The following is a 27,174-nucleotide window of genomic DNA, read 5'->3' on the forward strand; positions in this document are numbered from 1 at the left end:
GAAGCCATCATCTTCTCCAATTTTGCAACCCCTTGTGTGTTCCCCTTTCATCTTCACCCCCACATCCATGCCTCCTATTCCCTATTTGCAACTACTTTTGCATACACTCCATTAACACCCTAACCCCCTTTTTCCTACCGACCTTTTTCCAACTGTCCTTTGCACACAGACTACCCCCATTTCCATGTCTCCTCCTTTCTTCTATTCTACAGACCCCTTTGTACACACACCCTAGGATGATATATGTTACTGTCTCTTTAATGTTAATATCCGTTAGTTAGTTCAGTTAGAGAAAGTTAACTTCAGTCAATGGATGTTCTACGTTATCTGGGTGTTTGCTTGTTAATAAAACATCTGTTTTACTACACTGAATCTGGAATTTCACGTTGAAGACAACACATGGTAGATTTTGGGAGTACAGTGGTACCTCGGGTTAAGAACTTAATTGGTTCCGGAGGTCCGTTCTTAACCTGAAACTGTTCTTAACCTGAAGCACCACTTTAACTAATTGGGCCTCCCACTGCTGCCGCGCCGCTGAAGCATGATTTCTGTTCCCATCCTAAAGCAAAGTTCTTAACCTGAGGTAATATTTCTGGGTTAGCGGAGTCTGTGACCTGAAGCGTATGTAACCTGAAGCGTATGTAACCCGAGGTACCACTGTACTGTGGAATACGTAAGAGCTCCACATCCTTTATCTCTCCCATATGAGGCTGCTGAGTAATAGAAGAGGGAGAAAAATGAGTATGGTGAGAAGAGAGGGACACTAGCATTTTCCCCTTCTTTTTTCCCAATCCTCTTGCTCCTCCACAGCACTGAAAATGCCCTCTTCAACCCAATTTGCTTCCATCTGCCTATTACCATTGATGTTAGCCGCCCTGAGCCCGGCTTTGGCTGGGGAGGGCGGGATATAAATAAATTATTATTATTATTATTGTTGTTGTTATTCTTATTATTACCAGATCCTTAAAACCATGAGCAGTGCCAGAGGGGGTCAGTGGGCAAAAGACTTTCCCCAAACTAGTTTCTCCCTCCCTCTACTTCCCACCCATTGCTGGACTCCTCTCTTTAACATAAACTGATATCTTTCTTTCAGGTATCTTAACATGTAGGACACAACTCACCCACCTGGAAATTTACTTTGCCCCTCCTGTCCCCATAATTTTTTTCTGGTATTGCCACTGCCTAAAACACACATTCTCTGTCTCTTTCTCTCTCACACGCACCCAGCCTACCTTCCTCCCTACTGCCCATACACTTCCCTATTCCTCTGAACGCGATCTTTACCCCCAATTCCACTTGCCCCATCCTCAGTTCCGGCTCTCTCTTCTCCCCAGTCTGTCACCAAAGGACTAATACTGTCACACACAGAGATACCCTTCCCACACCCCCAGCCTCAAACCCCCCCAAAATAATTTACTACAGACACAAGTCCCCTTTTTTTCTTCCTGCTTCCACCCCTGCCTTTAGAACTTTGGGAAAGATCCACTGAAAACAGCACAATAACAAACTAGTGCAAAAATAGTATAGAGAGTGATATAAAGCTTACATTAGAAATACATATAGTGCATTTGTCTTATTCCAAATACCTTCAGTAGTTCAGTTCCACATGTGATTCACTATTACGCCTTGGTCTTTTTTTGCAACATACATGACTATCCAATTACACCTCATTCCGTATAAACATCTGCACCTTATCTAAGATTCAGTCAAATTACTGATCATTTGCAACTTACTGCCATTATGAAGCCATCCTGTTTAACGAATGGAAAGTGTTAATTGATTATCCAATCCTAAAGTTGTTTCCAATGTAGTATGAAATTATTGTCAAAATGTAGTACGTACTAAGTTATTGTAGTACTGGTGGAAAGTTGTTGCACAAAACAAAACACAGGTAGATAACCAAAGACTGTTGTACAATGGATTGCACAATAATAATAAGATGTTGTGCAACAGAATGCACAACAAGAATCCACTATTGTGTAATAATTTTCCACTAGTGTAAGTGTTGCATTTGATTACCTTTAAACTCTGTCTTCTGCTGGTGCAAGAGTTCTTGCATTAGTGGACGTGGAAGGCTGGATATGGCCCCTAGTAATGTGGGCAGCTGTCATGGAACTTTAAGGAACAGCAGTCTCTGTTCCAGACACAAGGAGACTGCAGACATGCATAACACAGCTCTGCTAGTTTTCAAGAGGAGAAACCCTATTACTTCTTCCTTGTAGCTGAAGGTAATACAGGCAATCCTCATTTTGCGTGGGGAATATGTTCCAGACCCCCTTCGCATGTTAGCTGGACCCGCATAAAGCATTCCATTCCACATAGCCACCAACACTGTATCTATTATATGGAAGTTGGTTAGCATTCTTCCACCTTACCCAGTCAAGGAAAGAAATTGGGAGAAAAGGCCTTGACCCACCACTACCAACTTCCTAGTGTCTCCTTCAGATAGATCCCCCACAAAAAACCAGGGATCCCAAAGACTCCAGCATGGCCTGTTGTCCAAGGCACTGATTTGTTTCACAGACTAAAAGCACCTTTAAAGTCATTTCACCTGAAGATTCATGAAACCATAGCCCTATTCAGACATTTACAGAGATTAATGTGTGAGTAGGGCCACATCTGCATTGCACATGTCAGCTAACCTTCACCTGACACCCACACATACAGCATATCTGTATGGAAGAAGTCTATCTGTGTACATCTGTACATGTAGAGACTTTGATGAAACCTGGAGCCCCAAGTTGTGCTGGGTTCCAGGTAACAAATAAACATTTGCACATGCAACTGTTTACATGAAGGCACCCTCTGTAAACATTTGCACTTTACTCGTGGGTTATGTTAATTTACTGTGTTAATAATCACTGTTTCAAAAAAAAATAAATGAGAAAATGACTGCAAAGTGAAACCAACAATTATTTTGTATCACAATAGAAAAGACACATTGATTTGAATAGATTAAGAGCATGTATGAGCTTTAGGTAGGTAGAATAAGCTGAACACTCAAAAATACCAAGAAAACTTGTAACTGACTATTAACAGTGCAACTATTAACAATGTCAGAAGAGAAAAGACTATTCTGGCTGCAAAAGAAATGAGCACTCTTAAGAAAGTGCCATGAAAATGAAAAGCTGACTACAACTGCAAAAACACACCTCTAAATGCTTGCATTCTGTATCGCCCCCCCCCCCCCAGCATTCTCTTCCCCATTAAAACAGTGGCTTTCAAACTGTTGAGGCAACCATGAGGTTTTTTTTAAAAAAAACCCTTTCCTGTATATTGGGAATGTCAAATCACAGGCATATCTAGCACTCCTGCTGCATCTTGCTGTCATTGTTTGCCTGTACTCTTTTCCATGCAGTATCTCAACCCTGATGTTGCAGTGAGTGCTCTATTCCTCCACAGTGATCTAGCCACTGTGCCTAGTAAACATACAACCCTCGGTTTCTCTATCTCCAGAAATACTTAGACCACCTCTCTGATAAGGTGACAGTGGCTGATACCAATAGCGGTGCACATACGTCCCACCTTACTCTTGTGCATGAGAGCTTGGTGCTTACTTGAAACGCTGGATGTTCAAGTCCTACCTCTGTCACATGTCCGTATATCTACTTTTGTCCTAATTAACTTTGCACAGAAACTCCAGTGCCAATTTTGAAAAGGAAACAAATTTAAAAGCCTCAAATACTCTTATTTAATCCATTGTAACTCATTAACTTACTCACTTAGCTTTCTGAGATTTTTAAAAGAAACTTATATTGGATCGCATCTACAAAGTATGTCATGTCAATGCAAATTGTCCATGAAGCCAGTTTGGCAACCCTTTGAAACAAACTCAAAGCACCTATTTATCTGAAATCTGGCAGACTTCATCTCCTTAAATGGGGCTACTGTGCCTGCAAATTTCATCAACTTCTGGCATGAGTTGATATTCCCATTATAATGATAGGGAATACATTCTCTCACTGCTGCTCACCCCTCTAAATGCCCATAGACTGTTGAGAAACAAGAGGGAGTTATCAGCATGGGGGGGGGGGGGCAGGTTTAAAAGAGAATGCATATATTTTTAAAATCCTAAGGCTAACCCACCTAAAATACAGTCCAATAACTGGCAAATAATTACTGGTGTTGAGATCTGCTCTCTGACTCAATCCATAGAATCATAAAATTGTAGAGGTGGAAGGGACTCTCATTCTAGTCCAACTCCCTGTAACGCAGAAATATCAGCTATCCCATACGGGGATCAAACTTGCAACCCTGGAATTATCAGCACCATGCTCAAACCAACTGACCTTTTTTAAATTGAACTATTTTTTTAATTGAAATTTTGCCATACAAAATTTGCATATACATTATGGAGTTATTCCACTCCAAAAATGCAAACTTTTTTTTAAAAAAGACCTACCTCTTCCTGAGTCCTAGAGAAGCCATTCCATGTTTCATCAAGGTGATCTCTCAAGCCCACTTTGTGAACTTGTACTTCATATTTGACATCCTCTAGATTACTCAAGTTTTGAAATTTACTCAAATACTGTATATATGACTAATGAAGAGAAGGAAGCATAATTGGGAAAATTCCCTACTTCACTTAAGTAACCCACTTGAGTGAGCATTTTTTATTCATGCATATAACATGAATCTGCAGTGTACATTAAACTAAGAAGATGAAAATAGATTACAAACATCACACTCTGGTTACTGTGACATAGTTCAATATAAGTTTTCCTTTAATTAGACAACTGGGAATGGAGCTGGAATTCACAGAGCACATGTCCCTACTTGACAACACTCTGCACAGCAGTCTAGATTAATCAAGATGAACTACAAGCTCCTGACATTTTCCTGCAAGCTGTACAAGTGCTCATTTAGGTAATATGAGCTCCCAACCAAGCAAATTACAGCCAGTATGAATGACTGAGTACCAAAATAGGAATAGCATAACGGAAAAAGCATCCATAACTAATGTACAGGTAAACTGTACATTTGAGTGATAAACAGTGCTTTTTTCCTTAAAAAATGTTTAGGGGTACTCTAATTTTGACTCAAGGAAATCACCATTTTATAGTTCAAATCAGGGGAAATAAATACAGTAAATAGACAAAAGTACAAAGATTCACAAAATGTTTAGGGATATGCGTACCCCCAGAAAAAAAAGCACTGGTGATAATAAATGATCAGTTCTCAACTGCTCGATTATTGAGAAAGCTAATTAACAGTGAGATGAATAACTGCAAACCCTTAGTTACAGTAATTAAATTACAGTATTGCATTAAACAACAACAACAACAACAACAACAGGCAAGTGAGATGTTGCCATGCATAATCTGTTGTGAAGTAAATCAGATTGGTGCAGTTACCCTAAATGTACTACTTTCAAACAAGTGTAATACAGCTGAAAGACAGTAAGGCTACTGAGAGATGTACTGAAATCATCATGTACATATGGAAACAAATTGTGTTCTCAAGTTTGGGGTGGTGTGTGTGTGTACCTTGGCAAACAGGGCAAAGCTTGAAGATAGAAACCTGCCGACAACATACACAATTTTTGTTCAAATCAACTACAATACCAAAATAAATGTACTGCATTCAAAATTACTTTCATCCTACAAAAAGTATGAGTTTCCTTAAGAAATAAGCATGTCACTAGAGAAGCTACTCTGCACAGAAAGCTATATTGTAAGGTATAGAATACCCATGCATGCTAGTGTTACCTTTGCTGCCAAGTCCGGTACAGTAGCCATTTTTATAGTCTTTCTGAAAAAGATAAAAAAAAAATCTGCAGCCACGCCAGGTAGTGCAAAATGCTGCTGCCAAGATTTTAACTCACATGAGGCAGATGCAGATGCTGAGTGTCACTCCAGTCTTGAAGGAGTTACACTGGACTCCCCTGTCAAAAAGAAAGAATCAAACTGACTTTAAAACTGCAACAGTGGTGGTGTGCTAACAATGGTGTGCTCGTTTGCTGGTGCTATTGGCTTCAGAAAGACCAAATACTGGTTTACCAGACATGGTTTGTCATTATCTACAAATCCACAAAAAATCTCTCAGATCAAGATTTCAAAATGGATATTCTGCAGGTATCAGGCAGAGGTTGTTGTGTCTGTATATAAGAACGGAGTGGTACAATGTGGATCAGAAATTAGACTTCTGATGAAAATCTGGATCTTTTGAAATCTTATTCTAGCAAAAACAGAAATACTTACAAATTACAATATTAGATTATAAATTCTGTATCAAATATCTATTCATGTGCTATGGTTTAACTGGTATGTTTAAGTACTCCTTGCTCTTCCTGCCAAAATATAACTATTTTAGTGAGGGCTGGTAACAAGGATAGCAGCATTGTGTAAGAAGTAAACATGGCACATTAACAAAATTTAGACACATATTTTCTAAGAAATGTGTTTAAATCAATACTGAATACAAAATGTAAACACATATTTCCTAAGAAATGTGTTTAAATCAATACTGAAACTTAAACCTAACTTTTTGAACCATTTCTATGAGCATCCAATATAACAACGAAATACACCAAGCTATTCCAAAAGAGTGTATCAACTAATAGCTCTAAGTAGTATATAAGAACACAGGAGCTGTCTTATACCAAGTATGGCCATTGGTCCATCTAACTCAGTACTGTCACCACTGACTGGCAGCAGCTCTCCAGGGTTTCAGACTAGGATCTCTCCCTGCCCTACCTGGAGATGCCAGGAATTGAACCTGGGACCTACTGCAAGCATAGCTGATGCTCTACCATTGAGCGACAGCCCTTTTCCTTACACTTGTTGATTTAGGTCTACGCATTGGCAACCCCAAGGTGGTAAAGTGTGAAGGGGAGGCAACAGGCTCACATCCACATAATCCATCCAGAGTCCTGAACATGTAATGTGGGTCATGTATATTATAAGGCATATTCTTTAACCTCTAAAAGAAAGGATTGGTCTGTTAATGGGCAAATATCCATGTTACAGTAAAGGCAGGAAAGATAGATACGAGATTCGTGTCTCATGGGGTATGATTCAGTTGAGCTAGTAAGTCTACAAATCTGCACAAATGGCTTGAAAAGGAGCAACACTTGCAATCTTATGCCACCTAACTGGGAGTAAGCACCAATTAACTCAATGGAATCTACTTCTAAGTAGACCCGAATAGGGCTGCAATATTAGAATCATAGAATTGTAGAGTTGGAAGAGACCATGAGGGTCATCTAGTCCAACCACCTGCAATGCCATGGGGCTCAAACCATAACCCTGACATTAAAAGACTCATGCTCTACTAACTGAGCTATCTTGCGAAATGCGTATCTGGCATTACTTCTTGATACACAGTGGGACTTACTTCTGGTAAATATGCAATGGATTATATGCTGTAACTAACTAAAATGCAGCTATAAACTATATTTTGAACCACATTTTTGCAATATTAACTACATTCCAATATTCCCATAATAAATCTCCATGTCAGTAAATAAATTATTTACTTAGAATCTCTAGGTAACACTTACACTGCTGTAAGTATAAAATTCAATGATTAAGCAACTTTGAGTTGGGGTTTGAATACTTCTAACTTTACCTTTGGGGAATTAGCTATGATATGATGAAAATATTTCTTAACAAAGTTGGGAAGGTCACAACAAAGCACAAGATGTGGGAACTCTAGAGATGGTTCTGCTTTGTTTGAAATAATCTAGTCTTATACTCACATCTGGCCCTTCAAAGATTACAAGGAGCCTTCAGCTATTCTTACACCTCCATGTTTTCCATTGTGTGATTCTAAAAAATCTAATTATATACCTGCCACATGTTAGTACACATGCATTTAGGTATTTATTCCAAAGTATAGTCTGAGTGTATGTGAGGTCACCGCCTTACAGAAGCTAAGACATATACAATGCCACGACAGAAGGCAAGATACAAAGAAAAGAAAATGTGCTTTCCCCCCATAAATCTATTTAACAGAGTTCTAAAGATTATGAGAAAAAAACATACATATATTCTGTTGCAGACCACTGACCAATTCAAAATTTGCAGCAGCACCCATACCCTGTAAAAATGTCTTTTCTGCAACAGTCACAATTTTGATAGCCAATCTGGGAAGTTATTCTTTCTTGCACCATAGGTTTCTTGACAATAACCAGCATAAATAGCTGGATAAACAAGACTTATCACTATTAATTGCTTTGATTCAGGCAGAAGAAGCAATCTAACATGTTAGATTTTTAGTAGCTACTGTATGAGAGGAAGGCCCTTTTGTTGGACAATGCGGCATCTTTCATTTGATAACCTCTCCAGCTGAGGGTGATGGAGCTACATTGGGCTAGAGTGGGCAGGGGTAATTGGTCAAAATTGCCTTTCCCAAGAAGGGATGTTTCCACTAGTCCAATGAGCAACAATTGAAGATCACCCACTGACTTTAAGGTGCTCAATGATCATTAAGCAGATTAAGGAAAGAGAATCCTGCTGCTTTTTCTGCTGTTAGGCTTGCTTTCTGCAGTTTTTTGGAGTTTCAGTCCAGGTCCAATTCCTCAGCAAACCATGTCTCACAAATTAGTAGTCTGTTAGTTAATGATTTAATGAGAAGCAACAGTAAGACATACACTCTTGTCTAATGACAGTACAAAATTCATTGGGCACCATCACAAACTTTAAGCATGTTTCCAGCTTAAACTACCATCAATGAACTATTTTTTTAAAGCAGCATCATAAAAAACATATATGCATCCAAATCTGTCATCCAAGTAAACTAATACAGTTTCTAAAAATAGCAAATTAACAACTTCTTCAGAAAAGATTTGATGTACCACTATTTGACCATATGTCCACAAAGAAATAAACATTTTCTCAAAATAAAACATTTTTTTCTGTTCCATCCACACTCCTCAGTTTTGAACTTATGTCGCCATTTGCACTGCTCAGCCAATCCCAAGCCAAAACTACTGCTGTGCTCTGGAGACCCCTCCAACCCATCTCAAGGCAGTAGAATATATTTACCTAGTAACTGGTAGGACACCCTCAGGCACTTTTGCTCTTTCCCCCTTCTTCGTTTGCAGCCTTAAAGGCAATCCAGCAATTCAGCCAACCAGGGCAGAGAAATTAGCATAACACATATGTGTGCCCCCCCAAAGGAAACTGGGCATTGCTTCTGAACCCAAGTAAGACAAATCAGAATCATTCCTCAATGTTCAGCATGTCCAGTTGTTTCTCTGCAAAACCACTAAAACTGTACTGTGTCCTACTTTTACAGAGTTGTTGCGAGGACAAAAAACTATAACACACTTTGGAAAATTTAAAACTCTGATACAAAAAGAAAGAAGCTGCAGGGGATGGGTCCAATGAGAATTAATGCCAGTGTACTGTACCGGAAGAAGCAAAGATCACCAGTGTCAAAGCAATGATTCTTAAACAACTTTGTTGGACTGGTCATGTTGTTCAGATTACCATCTTTCAAAGCAACTACTCTATTCCCAACTCAAGAATGGAAAGGTTTAAAGATGTTCTCAAGGCAAATCTTTAAAAATGTAGCACCGACAACTGGGAAACACTGGCCTGCGAGCGCTCCAATTGGAGAACAGCCTTTACCAAAGGTGTCATGGGCTTTGAAGATGCTCGAACTCAGGATGAAAGGGAGAAACGTACTAAGAGGAAGGCACGCTTGGCAAACCCTCACCATGATCAACTCCTGCCTGGAAACCTATGTCCTCACAGTGGAAGTACGTGTGGATCCAAAACTGGCCTCTCTAGTCACTTACGAACCCACTGTTAAAACTGTGTTTATGGAAGACAATCTTACTTGGCAACGAGTGATCGCCAAAGATCATTTCCAAGCATCTCCATTGGCTTCAGTGGGCACCAGCAGCCACTGCTGGTTAGGATAAAAATGGTTATGGTTCATCTCAGCATTTTCCTTAACTGCTATTAAGGCAGCCACAGGGAATTACTCAAAGAATAAGGTGAGCGGGGCAGTGTTCCTGATTTCTTAAGGACAGCTAAGAAGGAATCACTACTCCCCTGGCACAAAGTATCTTATAAATATAGCACTAAATATTACCAGCATCTATTCAGGTATCTGACAGCAACAACAGACAATATTTCTAAACTTGGAATAGATCAGAAAAACATTTTACTTGATACATTTGACACTGTCAAGATGACATACTCTTTCCTTTTCTTTGGCACCGCTATATTAAGGGATCAATCTCCTTAATTGACTCCAAATTTAGACAGTTCGTATTCCACAGCATATTTTGTCGTGTTCTTCGGTGTTTGACTCCTGTTTTACCCTTGCCCACCAAAATCTATACTTACATTTTTGCAAATAATTTCCGCTGTGAACTATGTGTTGACACCAACATCTACTGCCAAACACATAATTTCTACATTACAAATTTGCCGAGTCTGCTAAATTGATTTCTGAAGGAAGCATGGTTAAATAAAGAATACTGAAGGAAGCATGGTTAAATAAAGAATACTGTGCATACCATACAAGGTTGTTATTAGAATTGTTATTAGAATTGTTATTAGAATTAATAATTAGAATTATTAACAATATACACACACTAATTATCTTCCATTTGCTCCATCTCCTGGAAAGTTTACATATACATTGGTCTTACCGTGCAGAATACAGAAAATGAGCAATGAGATATTCAAAATTATTAAGTCCTCCTGTACCAAAATTATTAAATCCTGTACAAAACCTTTGAAATTGTATCTGTACTTGCTTGAACATATGTAGAAACTCATATAGATAATCAGTTCATTATTCCAAAGAAATCAAATTTCTGGTTAACCAAAAATTTATCAGGTTGTCCAGAGTGACAAGGAAACATTGTATTTATCAGTCATGCCTGTATCTCACCTTCATCCAGGTTGCTTATGGAGCGGAGTCCATTTCCCCCCTCACTACAACACTGTGACATATGCTCATCAAGTGACTAATGTAAGGTTATCTAATGAATATCATGGTGAATCTGAGACAGTTGTTTCCAAAAGCTAATGGAATAAACTTGTGGGTAGAAGGAGAGGAAATATTAAAATATTTCTAGATTAGCTAACTTATAAGTATGCTTCCACGCAACCTTACTCAAAAGTAAATCCTCATGAGTAAATCCTACTGGTGCCATAATGTATAAACTTAAATACAATGTCCTGCCTGCATCTGTCTACAAGTTAATTCTCCTCTATGATCCAGCTCTTCATTAAGAAGCAGAAACTAACCAAGATCGAAACACCATTTCCAACTTAACTCTCTGCTATTACTACAATGTTGGCAAACTGAAATTTACACAGCAACATCACTAACCCAGTGATGTAGGGTAACAAAATTAAACACAAGGCAAAGCATCTGAAACATGAAGCTAGCTAATATAACACAATGATTAAATTTTAAATTACCCACTTGTGTGTTTATATGACTTCCAAATGAGTTACACTTCAGCAACTAGTTGCCATCCAAAGTGACGAGAGCAATTAATGTACAAGGACACCTTCCCAAATGAACCCACCCAAGGTAGTTACATATTTTCATATTGACAATGTTGAAGTTACAAAAAAATTCCTTTTTACATTAATTCACTGATATACATCCCTTTCTCGTTTGTCAGTATTAAAGCACCAAATGAAACATTAGAAGTAGAAATGTTTTCAGTAGTCCTGGATTGTTTTGGTGTGTCTTATAATGAAATGCTGCTATTGAAGGTTCCAATGTCAGTTGGAAGAATGGTGGAAGGGGTAGCTAAACCCTTCTTCCCAGACCAATTTTGAACACTCAGTTGTCTCTAGTACAAGAGACATTTAATGGAAAAGCACCCAGGTGAAAATGTCTAAGTCCTCAAATTCATCTTCCTCTATAGACTGCAGCTGCATTTGGTGAAAAACAAAAACATTGGCTGGGGAAGAACTGCAAATCACTCATGCAAATCACTCATCCTAAATAACTTTCCCTACGAAGGAGGAAATCTCTAAACACAAGTAACAAAGCACAATATAGCAATACAGAACAAGGGAATATAAGTAGTTATGAAGTATGCAGGCTTAGATGCTTTTCTGTCATAAAGAGAATGTATTTAGGAAGCCAGAATGCTAAACTATTTTAATTAACATTTTTCCTGATGGACTTTGAACAACTGTATAGTCAGCCCTTGACACATTAACAGAATATACTTGCAGAACAGAAGATACCATAAACAGAAGTACAGTGGTACCTCAGGTTAAGAACTTAATTCGTTCCAGAGGTCCGTTCTTAACCTGAAACGTTCTTAACCTGAAGCGTGCTTTTGCTAATGGGGCCTCCTGCTGCCGCTATGCCACTGGCAAGCGATTTCTGTTCTTATCCTGGGGCAAAGTTCTTAACCTGGAGCAACCACTTCCTGGTTAGAGGAGTTTGTAACCCGAAGCATCTGTAACCCGAGGTACCACTGTACTCAGAATCTTTCAATGAAAGTACTACCATGTAATAAAACAGAAGTTATTATGTATTTGTAGAAATATCCTCTGGTACAGAATTATTGTTTTTGGCTAATATGCCCAAGTACAGAAAATTAGTTAGATATTTTTTTAAAAAATCCAGAGGCCTGGTTTGCCAGGTTCCTGGGATAAGATCCCAGAATGTCTGCCCACTTGTGCAAAAGGAACTCCAATAGCAAAATGGCTCTTCCCGTTTCTCTCCTCCATATTTCAGTCCACACATGCCTCCCAAAACTGTTCCAGAGGGTGCCTCAAATCTGCAGAGGAGATTTGGGGAGCTTGAAGAAGACCCATTGTACTAGAAGAAGCTATTCATGCAATGCTAGATCTCACCCATAGAAATATGAAGTTGCCACCTATGAGCTACAGGGAGCCCTAGTTGATAAAGTATCTCTGCACCAGATAAAAATGTGTTAAGGAAAAGCACAAGAAAGCAATATCCATTTATTTAATTAAAGCAACAGCTCAGATTACTAAGGGCCTTGTGTGCTAGCAGCCAAATCCTGTAATAACTTAGAAGCTAACTTCTAGGTGTAGGAAGCTTGTAGATACCTAGTTTTCAGTGCTACCCTATCAGAGAAGCTTGAGGAGCCACAGTAAATTAGTCTAAGCTCCAATTTTGGAGAAGGGGTAAAAAGAATACTCCACTATTACATATAGCTCCACAGAATACAAATCTAGCCAGTCGAAGCATCAGCTTAGGTTTTTTAGTTTTTTAGTTTTGTTTTGCTCATGGCAGACCAGCTTTCCTAGTTACAGATAGGTAGCCGTGTTGGTCTGCCATAGTCAAAATAAAAAAAATCCTTCCAGTAGCACCTTTAAGACCAACTAAGTTAGTTCTTGGTATGAGCTTTCGTGTGCAAGCACACTTCTTCAGATACACTGAAACAGAAGTTGCCAGATCCTTCTATATAGTGAGAAGGTGGGGAGGGGTATTACTCAGAAGGGTGGTAGGAATGGGAGATGGCAGATAGCTGGGATGAGCTTTCCTAGGTTATTTAAAGCCAGCAAAAAACTAGGAAAGGTTGCCTTAAAAAAAAAATCACACATGACTGACAGTGCCTGTGGTTCTGAAATGCATCTGGCAGAGGTAATGGCTACAAGGAACACGACTTTAAAGGATAGTAAGCCTAGCAGGACCAACTTGAGCGGATGAAAAGGAGGTCATTGTAGAGCCAATAGAGTGGCATGCAAACCCCAGATGAGGAACCTATGTTGCACTGGCGGGGCTTGAAGGAAAATGTGGGAGGAATGGGTGAGTAGACAGTAAGTCGATCTGGGTCTTTGGAGACAATAGATGGAAGTGTCAAGGTCTGACAATGCAAGGTGTTGGGCTTCAGGCCTAGAGATAAGCATTCCTGCAGAAAGAGGAGGTCTGAAACTGCTGCTTGTCTTGGAAAAGTTAATTTATTTGACACCCACTGTGATACCAAAAGGTATCACCCTCTAAGGACTGCCCTAAATATGCCCTTTTTATAATCATTATTGTTTTTAGTTTGCTGACTGCTTCTGCAAGGGCTGTAATACCAATATCTTTGTGTTCCAAGCCCCTGCTCACCATTTGTCCCTTTAGAAAAATTAAACATTTTACCAACTGTTTCCAAGGTTCCTCTGCTGTGATTCTGTGATGCAATAAATTTGTGACCCTCCAAGATCCCCACAACTTGTCTTTTAATTTTTATTACTAAATTTAATGATCAATAAATAATGATAAAAAATTATTTAAAATAGTGTAGAATGGGAGTGTCTTTTGGAAGATAGCCTTGAGAACTGTAGTTCTCACCACACCCAGCTCTACACTTTGGTCTCATCCATGTTGACATGCAGTCTCAATGCGATCCCCAGCCCAAAAAAGGTTAGCTACAGCTAGAGGAAGCCAGTGAAATAAACATTGTAAATAAATTCGATTACTGAAGTGACACACAGAAGGCATGGAACACAGGCAAAAGTGGCTTGAAAGAAGAAACAAAGAAACTGCAGTATTCAATAGCAAACATTAAGAGAGTGGAGCAATAATTTAGTGGTATCAACTGAAAGGAAAAAAGACATATCTTTAAAATGTTTAATGGATTATAATGAGACCTTAGGTAAAATTAATCTGGAGGGAGGGGGGAAACTACACCAATATTGCAAATTTGGGAACAAGGGGAAGCAACACTACCCAGAACAAAGGAAAAAGAAAATACGATTAAGCTTTAGGAGGAAATACTTTAAAGATATTTATAGCGCAATCCTATACACATATATTCAGAAGTAACTCCCACTGTATTCTGGGGGGCTTACTCCCAGGTATGTATATAAAGGATGGCAGCCCTAAGGGACTTCATTTATCTATAGTGGCAGGGTTCATCAATTAAAGTGAACAGACTTTCGCAAAAATGGGCAACACACCTCCCTTAATGGACGTTTCTATGTGCCTTATGGCAAAGACAAGCCAACTTTTCTCCAGATGTTTGTCAAAACTATCAGGACAGCAACATGTCCCCAGCATCTGTGCGCTACTCAGCTCTTCCCTACTCTAAAATGAATGCTACTGAGAAAAACACCTGCTACCATGAGGAATACCAATCTATTTCTGCTTCCTGTAGATGTGAGGTTCAATTATAGATAATATACATATTCATCATATACACTCACCGGCTAATGTATAATCCATATCAAATCCAAAGCACTTTATTTTTTCCATGGCTAGACTTCTGTTCACAAAAACCCTGTAAAAGGAAAGTAAGAAACCCAATGGTAAACATTTTTGACATGAAATCTGAAGGGAGCCTATGTAATAATTAAGTTCCTAAAGTGTCCAAGGATTGCTAAGGAGTTTGTCAATGGACCACATGACTTGACAAGTTGTTGTTGCTATTTATATCCCACCTTTCAGGATGCTAAATCCTTCCAAGGATTACAAGTAAAAGCAAGATACATTAATAAAATCACCACAATATCAAAACATGACAATAATAATATATTATTATTATTATAATCTATTATTTATACCCCACCCATCTGGCTGGGTTTCCCCAGGCACTCTGGGCGGCTTCCAACAAAATATTAAAATACAGTAGTCCATCAAACATTAAAACAGGGCTGCCTTCAGATGTCTTCTAAAAGTCTGGTAGTTGTTGTTCTCTTTGACATCTGGTGGGAGGGCATTCCACAGGGAGGGTGCCACTACTGAGAAGGCCCTCTACCTTGTTCCCTGTAACTTGGCAGTGAGGAAACCACCAGAAGGCCCTCTGCACTGGACCTCAAGCCATCAGGACCCTTCCCACAGAGCAGTTGGTGGTAGGTAGCCCTATTGGGGGGAGAGGGGAAACCTTCTGATATCAGAATTTGTTTCCCTCTTTCTCCTAAAATCCTACCCACAAGATAGCTGGTAGCAGATGGCCCTGAGGACCATGCCAAAGCTAGGAATTTTTTTGTTAAAGAAATTCCACTATCTGCTCTTCCTTTTCCTCCTCCAGACATCTGTTCTGCCAACAACACTCTGTGTGCTGTCCCTAACATCACAACTCATTTGTTTTCATCTGCCTTCGTGCATTCCTACCAGTCTCCCTTAGAATGTCTTCATGTGTTTCTACCTGTCCTTGTATTTGATTGGACTCTAAAAACTGCTCTTTGGCAATGCATCTCTAATTTCATGGCTCTGATCCATGGTTTGCTCTTGACTTTCCTCTTCGTCTCATACCCTAATGACATCTGGATGATATCCAGATTCAGAACGAGCCAAGATTTACGGCACAACAGAGGAGGAGGAAGGAGATTTGATCCTGCAAACAAGTGCTGCTCTTCAACTTAACTTGTTAAAGAGAAAACTACAAAGTCAGGTATATTTGATTGTGAATATGGTTACACCAAGTATTTTCATGCATACAATTCAACAGTAGACAATTAGTGAACCATGGACTATCAACAGAGATGCTGACTGGCTCACCACTCACCTGTGCACAACATCACAGCAAATTTGTACCCCATCTCGAGTAAGCAGTGCATCAGTCTAGGACTTTCAACTATGAATTGTCTGAAAACAGCAAGTATGGGGTAGCTGGAAGGTAGAGCTTTTGTCCCTCTCCCTCATGCTCTGCTGTCCCTTGGACAACCAGCTAGATGCCTACTCAATGTAGTAGTTCTGTCACTTTTATCCTCTCTAAAAAATCCAGAAACCAAAATTACAACCACCAATGCCCTTTATGTTAAAAGGTCTTTAATATCTAAAAGGGGAGATTGAATTCACCTAGCTGCATACTTCAAAATACAGATTTAATTTCAGGCTGCACATAGGAATGCTGCGCATAATGCCATCAACAATTTAAATCCTTTACTAAGGGAAAGTTGACAAATTGAAGAATCATAGAATTGCAGAGTTGGAAGGGACCAAGAGGGTCATCTAGTCCAACAGCCTGCAATGCAGGAATCTTTTGCCCAATGTGGGGCTCAAACCCACGACCCTGAAATTAAGAGTCTAATACTCTACTTAGAGTGAGCTGCAAGGCAACAAATTACAATTATTTCTAATATCTGATGAATGGATAAATTCAGTACATTCTGAATTTATGTCTTCAGCATTGATAAGAAAATGGTGGTATACAAGTATAAGTATAAGCATGCACCGTTACGTCTTAAGGCTTTGCTTGGATGCTCCATTCAGACTGCTAATATGATGTGGATAATTAATCTAACCTTTCATTCACACAGAACTGAGAGAACAGATGTAAAAAGGAAGCAGGCAAATACATATAAAAAGGGAGAGCTATCTATTACTTATATTCTAAGATATTTTTCCTCCCAAAACCAAGCACTGAAAAAGCAATTAGCATCCCTAAAACGAAATTTGAGAAAGTGAATATTTGTATAGCAAACTCTTAACATCCAAGCTCACGCTATCCTATTTCTGCACCAGTAATCTTACCTCATCTCACTTGGATGCTCCTCTTGTAAAATGCGTAGCTATCCAATTCAGAAACTTGCCTAATCACATTACCTAATTTTCTTCATCTATACATAATTTTGCATCAGTCTGACTTGAAGCACGAAGTCTGAAACAAGACTGAAGGTACCACATATCTCCTTAGCCAGTGTTACATAATAAACATCCGTGGCTAATTTAACAAGTCACTGGATATCACTGTTCTACACAAGTCCATTTGGAATAGAGTTTCTCTGGCTATAGCATGTTTTACCCTTAACTTTCCATGCTTCTTCAGGAGTCACAGTTTCCTGGCAAGCTGCCTTATTTGGCAGTGAAGCATGTAAAGTACAGCGGGGGGGGGGCAGTAACAGACGGGGAATTAAAGTTGACAATCTTAAAAGTTACATAATAGCCAGCATCATACTATATTAGGGGGGGAAACAAACAGAATAAACATTCTTGCAAATATTTCATGATTCACTGAAGACACTGTCTGGAAATAGAGAGAAAAGCAGCATCACTGAATATCCTGCTTTAAAATTAAGCAGAGATATTTAATCATCCTCTTCTCACATAGAATTTGGATCATCTAGTGCCTTTCAGTTTGGCAGAAAAAGAGGGTCACTAAGTGGTGGCTTCTGTATACTTGTAGGATTCTCCAGATATACAGAAGTATATTAGTTTGTGTAAGAAAAGGCGACCAATCAATCAATATTTCTCCCCGTGTATTATTACATTCATATCCCAGCTTTAATCCCAGCAGCTCAAAGTGGCATACATACTTCTCCTCCTTTCCATTTTATCCTCACAACAACCCTGTGAAGTAGATTAGGTTGTGAGGCTGTGACTGGTGCAAAGCCACCCAGTGAACTTTGTGGGGCTGTGTGGGGATCTGAATCCTGGTCTCCCAGGTGCCAGCAGTCAAACGACACTCTAACCACTGTAATAATGTGGCATGATTATTTAATGTGATTAATTCTTTACTACCACCTAGCATCTTCACTGTACAGCTTTCACGGCATCACTTTACTCAGGCCTCTGCCAGTCTAAAGTATTTTCTTTTGTGGAACCGACCTCTTTTGCTGAATTTATACTGTTCTGTACCATTTGAAACTGTCTTATGTAATTCTAATGGTTTTATTTTTAAAAAATAATTGAAGACTCTAATATTGTAACCCACCCTGGAATCTTATGGCATTTACCAGCGCCATCAGCTGATGGACAGGTGGCTGTGATTTAGGCGGATATGGTCTTGCAGGTCATCTTGGCTCCCCTAGCTGACCAAGATTGACCCTCAGGCCGGAGATTCGCCACCCTTGCGTCTACAACTGCTAAGCCACAGTAGGGAAGCCACACTCACACACACTACATCAGACAATCAGGATCCATCAGCTGATAGGCAGTGGGAGTGCTTCTGGCTCAAGGAGGGGAAAGTAGAAACTGCATCTTCTTCCCTGTGCTGCTTTTCGAAGCAGCGCCTGCAGCCCCTTTCAACTTCCAAAATCAGAAATTGAAAGGAGCAGTGTGGAGCTGCTTGCAAAAAGATCAGTTTGGCTGTAAGTGCCTGTACCCTCCTGAAAACAGGAATGCACAGCCAAAGCAAGCAACTCCATCTCCCCTCTCCAAGAATGGGGTGGGGGGAGAGAGACTTGGGAAAACTTTGACTTTGCCCTCAACTCTGACCCCCAATGTTTGGGGTCAGAAAGTTGTTGTTTGCTTAGGCTGCAAATGCTTCCATATGCAGCACTGGGAGACAAAAGTGGCTTCTCCTCCCTAGAGGTATTCTTTAAAGAAGCCCAGCACTGAATGCCACACTAAGAAGGTGACCTCCCAAGCATTGGTCCCCTGCAGGAAACTCTAATGCACTGAAAGGTGCTTAGTTCGGGCTGGGTTTTGGAGTCCCAAAGTCAGGACTTCAGAGCACCTCATCAGCAGCGATGCAGTGCTAAAACGAAAGGGAAAATATTTCTTTTTAATAAAATAATAATAACTGCATTTTTCCATTGCATACATTTGTTTCTTTCTAGTTTTTCTGATCACTTCTTTTAAACATCTAGTACAACATCTAATACAATAGTAAGCATCTATTACAACCATAGAACATCTCTAGTCACGTCCTGTCATATGAAGACTTCCCAGCCTATCTTTGCTTGACATCCTAGATTTTAATTTGATTTTGCTGCATCTCTTTAGTTTGTATTTCCCAAATTCAAACCCAAATTCTAGTATTAGCAATACAAGGAGAATGTTCGAAGAAACAAAAGCTGATTCAAATCAAGAAAAAGGTTAATTCATTTCAAGTTTCCTACTAACATTTCTTCAAGTTTTTCTTAAATAATTGTGCAAATTATAATACTAAAGCCATCTTTAAAAAAATGTTTCACAGAAATGAAAGATACATATAGGAAGAAACAAAGAATACTCTCACCCTCATCTTTATTGACATTATTTATACTGCTGCTTCATGCTTATAACCACACCTTGTATCTGTTCATCATATGTATGTTTTCCTTTTTTAAACCTATGAAATGAAATTTCTTTTTAAAAATCCCATATGGTCTCTCTATTAAAACCAGCACCCATAACAGTGAAGTTAGCAGCATAGTCCTATACATATCCACTGAGAATTAAATCCCACTAAGTTCAATAGGGCTTACTCCCAACCAGTTAGGTATAGGATTGCTGCCTAAATGTAGGAGAATAGGTATGTACACACTGGGCAATTTTGTCTTTTCTTCTTTCCAGTATTGCTCCTTTCTACTTCATTCTGGGCTAGCTCCACCCTTACAAAACAAAGTAGCAAACAAAAATAAAATACCCATGACTCATAGGTCAAAGCAAGGTTTAATAGTTAATTGGGTAGACTAGATCAGTTTGTTTTTATCAGGTGACAATGAAGTATACTCTGCCTACCAAACCCTCTACCTACTATACACAGGCACCTAAATATTCGTATCTGATAAATCTCCTTTACCTGGATGTATCTAGCAGAAGCAATGGTTCTGTTTAGAGATTAAGGGTTGTATCTATATTTTACTCAAAATAAACTCACTGAAATTAATGAGCCTAAGTTAAACATGTTAATTAGCTTCAAAAGGTCTACTCTGAGTAGGACTAGCACAAACTACAACTCCAGGGCTGCAATCCTAAAATAAGGGATGCATGAAATCCAAAGGCCTTTCAGCCACTTCCCGCCAGGCTCAAACTTGAAGGGCAGACATGTGGTTGAGGGAAGAAAGGGGGAAGGGGAGGTTTAGACATGCTCAGAAGTGTGGCAAAATTTTCTGGTGGTTTGGGGATGTGACAGGAAACCTAGAGAGCTATTTGCATTTATATCCCGCTTCTTTCTCCAAGGAGCTCAAGCTGGCGGACATGATTCTTTCCCACCTCATTTAATCCCCACAACAACCCTGTGCAATAGGTTAGGTTGAGCGGCAGTGACTGGCCCAAGGTCACCCTGTGAGCTTCATGGCTGAGTGGGGATTTGAACTATGATCTCCCAGGTTTTGGTCCAGCACTCTTACCACCACAACACACTGGCTCTCATGTTTCCTTTAGATTCCAAATGCTTTCTGGCAAGCCCCAGAGCACTAACTTTTTAGCCCTTCCAATGTAAGTGCTATGACCAATTGATTTATGATCCGAGGACGGCAGACTAACAATAGGACTGTCATGCCTATATTTAATACTGATCTAGTTGTTTTTTTTAAGAACAACTATGTATTTACAATTTTACACATTTTTAAACAGATGGGGGGGGGACTTAATCATCTATTTTTAGTCATCCTGCTTCTTTTTGCAATCCAAGAACTATTTCAATTAAAACATTAGCTTGATCCACCTGTGTTTCCACACCTCACAGTCTCTTCACAAGCAAAGCAAAGCAAAGCAAAGCAAAGCAAAGCAAAGCAAAGCAAAGCAAAGCAAAGCAAAGCACTAATCAATTCATAATATCTTTTTGTGCCTAATTTAGACCCCAACAGGACACACCACTTTACAACATCATACTGGTTCAGAGAAACCTATGATACAAATATAGACTATATGTCAAAAGTAAAGCCGAAGTAAATATAGAGACAGTATTAGAATTCTAAACTAGAGGCCTAACTTCTAGACCTTTGCCCCTGCCCTATGGGTAAAGCTGCCTTTTGAAAACAGGGAAAGGTGAAGCACTTCAACATGGTTTATGTCACCTGTGTCTTAGTGATCCACAAAAGATACGGATTTCTAAGGGGGGGGGGAACAGTTTTTTCCTACTACCTTGAAAAATTGCTACTCATGAATTATAAACATATTGTATAAAATAAATGCAAATACCTGAGTTCTGTTTCTTGGCAGTTGCCAGTATCAAGGGAGAACGGAAATCCAACTTTTTCCATTGTTTAACCTTTACTAATCACAGCTGTTAACCAAAGAACTGTATGCAATAGTCCAAAGGGTGACTAGAAGTATTCCCTCAGAGTGAAAAAATAGACATCATAGCAATTTGGTGTCTCATGCTCAACCTCCTTCCTGTCTAACTACAATCACAGTACATGACTGTACTCCTACAATGGGACCAGCCTCACAATTATCACCAAGCCAAATAAATGACTGGAAGTAAGGAAGTAGCACTCTGCTTGTATACAGTGAAGAAGAGCTTCCTAACAATGTTATATCAATGTTATTTCCACTTTGAAGATTATGGTATCAATAACTGCTTATAGATAGGCAGCGTCTTATTACAAAATGTTTCAGTAAGAAAGTAGCTGTAATTCAGTCCCTATTTTTGTTTATACCATAGGCATTTCCCACAAATAGGCTAGAAGAAGATATAATAAGATGTGCAGTTGACATCAGCTATTAGTCTAAAGCCTACTAATGCATGATATGGGGGGGTAGGGGGAATCCTTGTACTGTGCACACTACAGATAAAACACAAATGCAGGCTATGAATGTTTTCCTGGGTCTCATGTTTTATCTTCCTTGAATTTACAGTCAGTATTTGCCATCCTAATTATAAGCTAGTTTTCCAAATGATCTTTTATTCAATAAGTAAGCATTACACAGAACTTGCTACAGTAATACAATTATTGTAAAACAACAGTCAGTTAAACATATTTCAAAAACTTTGAGGAAATATAAAAGTATGTATCTATGCAGTTTCAGTCTCTGGCACCAAGTCAGTAATCAGCATTCACCACACTGGTTAAACAAGTCTCAAAATATTACACACAATACTCCACCCAGTATGGTTCAATACAAAACATTTATCAACAGAATTCTTCAGCTCCAAGTTTTAGCTATCATAGCTAACACATACTCAAGTATCTAAGCCCTGAAGTTGTATAGCATTAAAACATACCAAAGATCTAACAACATACCACAGATCTAGTATCAGTAAAGTATTCTTGATTTTTAAAGTAATTATTTTCTCTTGATTGAAACAGTGTCTTTACAGATGTGGTGGTGATGCTGTAGTTATAATCTAACATATGAAATCCAGAACAGGACCTGCACAAGACATTTTGAAGTCTTGGGACAGAATAACAACTACCTAAAACTAATCAGTTGTTCTGGAACTTTAAAAAGACTCCACAATCTCTGCACCCTGGGAGAAAAATTGCAGTAATAAATTAAATATCTAGCAATTTGCTGCCCTTTCATGGCACCCAAAATCAGCTGCCTAAAGTGGCTTGTCTCACACGCTGCCTAATGGCAGGGCCAGCCCTGAAACAGAAATGGAATGTTTCAACTGACCAATTTGAATGAGGATAATGTGACATTGGACCTCCATGAAGGTCCATTTTCTACAGGGGATTGAGGAGATCCTTGGATGGGTTTTCCCTCTCACTTGTTCCACAGGCAGGAATATGCAAATTAGACAAATATTACCTCACTGTGGGTGGACAACACCTTCAACTGACAAGATAATCCAATTCAGAAGAAAATATCATGTTAATCTCAGAGAAAAGCAGTGCATCCCATGGATACAAAATGCCAGCTGAACAAAATGCAAGAACTGCAACTATTGAGGAAGAAGAACATCCAGTAAAAAGCAAAGCAAAACACAACAAACACCCAAAAGAAACCCACATATAAAAAAGATTTGTCCAACTTACAGCCAATAACCAAAACTAGCTTACGACAGGTAGTATTCCTCCATCCCCTGCAGAAAATGAACCTTCATAGTTGGTCCAATGTCACATTTTCCTGCTGGGTGGAGGGGATCATCCAATGGGATGTACCACAGCTACTCAGAGAGGCGGGACCAGCTATGGACCTCCTATCCCTACTGGAGAACCACTGGCTGTAGTCCTTGCCAACCAAAAGAAGCTTTGGCAGACGCACATATATCAATCCTGTAATGTCTCACAAAGGTAGACAAAGAAGACCAGACGACTTCCCTACAAATATCCCCCAGAGATGCTGAAGGCAGCCAAAATAGAGGTACTCCTAGTAGAGTGAGCAGTGACCCCAGCAGACAAGTCAGAACAGAAACCTCACAACACTTGGAAATGCATCCTCTCAGCCATCTGGAAAGTGTAGCAGTTGAAACCTTCTTTCCCATGGTTTGGGGCTGGAAGGAGAGAAACAGGGAATCACACAAGTGGAAGGATTCCATTCCCTTTAGACAGACATGCAGTGTGCTCGTCTTAAGTCCAAGAGAGTGCCTCTCCCTCTCCTTGTCCAATCTAGGGTGGGGGCAGAAAGCAGGTAACATGACATCCTAGTTCCTATCAAAACTTGAGTTAACCTTAGGAACAAACATAGGGTCCAACTTCAGGATCATTGAATTCGGGTAAAAAACGCAGTGTTCCTTATGCACTATTCACATTGGTATTCTGCTGAGTCATGAATAGGTCCATACCGGGCTGACTGAAGTGTAACACCATCTGTTCTAACACCATGGGCAGATGACTGAATTCTGCTTAAGACGTGTCCTGGAGAGACACAGCCAATCTGCCCTGGTATTTGAAGCACCTGATACATGTTCCACAGTGATAGATGCAAGGTGGTTCTCCGCCCAGTTGAACAGATGTGTTACCTCCCGCAGCAGTGTCAGAGATCTGGATCCACCCTAGTGCAAATATAAGCTTTCACACAAACTTGTCACCTGCTTTGCAGCCCTTGCCTGGCACTGCCACCCTGTGGCAGAGGCTGAGGCAGAGAGTGGAGGAATCAGTTTGCCTTTGGGCCTCTGAGCAGCACTGGCCCCCTCCCTTCTGGCCTGACATGTTGGTGGCATCAAGACTTCCTCTTCCAGCTGCCCAGAGATGATCCAATGCCCGTGAAGGCAAGAGTGCCCCTGAACTCTGCCACAGCTGCTGCATCACTAGACCCAGGAGAGGAGGGGGGGAAAGAAGGCAGTTTCCTGCCCCCTAGAGGAGCAGAAATGAATCTATGCAAGAGAGGCTGGAGTCACTGAGGAGCCCTGAGATCCCAACAAACCACTAAAGTAGACATTGTGCACTCTCTCCCACCAAAACCTGAGGTAAGGCCTGGGACCAAGCCTCAGACCATGGCTGAGGAGAAAAAAGCAGGCCCCAGAAAGGCTATCTGAGGGACCAATCCCCACTCCTTGTACCAAAACCTGCTAGATCCACCAACAGAACTTGGGGTGATGAGCTATGCTGTCAATCACTTGAATAGGAAGTGATGCAAGGCCCGGTGAACGTGGACACTCCAAAACCTCATTCTCTCAGTGGGATGATCAGAAGGCCAACGTTGGTCTAAACTGACTTTTCTCCAGGTCAGCTAGCTGCTCCTCTGCAGCTTCTGCCAGCTCCTGGGATGAAGCAAACTTGAGGATACACGGAAGGAGACAAGTCTGATGTCACATTATCCTCATTCAGATTGGTCAGTAGAAACATTCAGTTTCTGTTGCAGGACAGAGTGAGAACAAGATACTTTAGGCACCTTCACTCTGATGCCAACAAGTTATTTGCAGGTTTAGTGATAGCCTATTTTTGGAAATCCCAGGCTGAGCTACCTCTTGAGGTATGGAACAACAATATCTAGGACATGGCTATTTCAGAGTGATTATCTGGGCTTAGAAGAGTAGCAAACAGTGTTATAAAGAGAGACAACTTTGATGACCCCCCCCCTTCTTTTCATAAGGGAAGTAGCAATTTCTCCCACCAGTTTTGCAAACATGTTCGTGGAGAGTCTATATTGACCATTAATGCCCTAAGATTATGTAAGAGTATGTTACAATCGTAATGCTGTGTTTATTATTTTTGTGGTGATTGTATTAAATTTCATTTAATATAATTTTAAAATGGAAAAAAAATTGCAGGTCCACAAGGCTTCACAAATCCCCCCCCCCCATTTTTTAATGCTCATTTGCACAAATCCTCTGCAGTACTTCAGTCAGGCCAAATGGTTTCCCCAAATTAGTCCTTGAATGGCTACACCCTCTTTTTACACTTTAGCCACACCCACTTTGTCATATGACCCTTTGAGGGTTGGCCATGGGTTAATGCAGTACAGTGGTACCTCGGGTTAAGTATGTAATTCGTTCTGGAGGTCTGTTCTTAACCTGAAACTGTTCTTAACCTGAAGCACCACTTTAGCTAATGGGCCCTCCTGCCGCCGCCGCGCTGCCAGAGAACAATTTCTGTTAGAATGTGTTAAGATAATTATAGGATAGAAAACAGAGGAAGATGGAAAGGAATTGCTGAAATAATTAATTGATGTGGAATACAAAAAGGGAGGTGTGAGGAAGTCGTGGAAATAAGCGAATGAAAGATATGACATTGAAATTGTTTAAAATGGTCTTTGTTTTGTTTTATTTGTCTTGCATTGTATTGTGTTGTTTTTTGTTTGTTGTTTCTTTTTGCTTCTTTGCTTTGTTTAACTCTTTTTCTTTTTCTTTTGGTAACTTTTAAACTCTTAATAAATATTATTAAAAAAAAACAACAGAGAACAAATTCTGTTCTCATCCTGAAGCAAAGTTCTTAACCCGAGGTACTATTTCTGGGTTAGCGGAGTCTGTAACCTGAAGCGTATGGAACCTGAAGCGTATGGAACCCGAGGTACAACTGTACTTGGCCTGGAAAAGGCTATCATCTTGGGGGCCTTAGTATTTAACCTTTTCCTTGCATTTTGTTAATAGAAAAGAGAAATATTTAGAAAATTGACCTTCACTTTATTTTTACTAATCAAAATTATATTATTTCTTTCACACACCATTACCACAGCAGGCTCCAGAATGACTCTGATTGCTTATGTTTATTTGGACAGCTAATTGTCCTGGGTGCTGAATGGTGGCCTAAGAAGAGGCATAATTTGATGCAATGTGTTAAGTGCCTCATATCATCTGTGTGACCTACCTTATTGGTTGAGAATTCCACGCATGGTGAAATATAAATAAAAAAGGTGCTTTGAATGCTCAAAAGTTCTATGTAAAAACTAGTTAATTTAAATATAACCTCTTGTCAAAAGCCTATCAGATAGTCAGTCTAACACTGAAGTACCATATTTTCCCGTGTGTAAGACGCCCCCATGTATAAGATGCCCCCTATTTTTGGGGACCCCAAATTTAGAAAATGGGCATATGCACTATCCTAGTCTTATACATGGAAAAGTATGGTAAATCAGGGCTCCCATTCCCAGGGCTGTGTGGATTCAGGCGAGGAAGCCATTCCTTCTTTATTCCAAAAATGTTACAGTGCAATCTTCTGGGATGTCTACTTAGAAGTATGCCCCACTAAATCCAATGGGGCTTATTCCAAAATAAGTGTACATAAGATTGCAGCCTTATTTGTTTTGATTTTTACTATTTTAATTAATTTGTACAATCATGCCTGTCAGGGAACTGCCATC

General features: G+C 39.7%; 1 protein-coding gene across 11 annotated transcripts in view; it reads right to left on the bottom strand.

Moving 5' to 3' along the window:
- Window positions 1-27,174, bottom strand: part of NT5C2 (5'-nucleotidase, cytosolic II) — a 78,932-nt gene that overhangs the window by 39,706 nt on the left and 12,052 nt on the right. For 7 of the 11 annotated variants that reach the window (XR_013986591.1, XM_081006179.1, XM_081006181.1 and 4 more), the window contains exon 3: window positions 15,099-15,172. The exons of 2 other annotated variants lie outside the window; for them this stretch is intronic. Coding sequence is in view for 6 of the 9 variants with exons in the window: in XM_081006179.1 (XP_080862305.1) it covers window positions 15,099-15,172 (74 nt within the window). In the remaining 3 variants the exon portion in view is untranslated. Of the gene's footprint in view, window positions 1-5,824; window positions 5,885-15,098; window positions 15,173-27,174 lie in introns of all 11 variants that reach the window. 2 more of the 11 variants (XM_081006183.1, XM_081006176.1) reach the window with 1 other exon arrangement.

This window comes from Podarcis pityusensis (genome assembly GCF_964106645.2).
Source record: "Podarcis pityusensis genome assembly, chromosome: 5".
NCBI lineage: Eukaryota > Metazoa > Chordata > Lepidosauria > Squamata > Lacertidae > Podarcis > Podarcis pityusensis.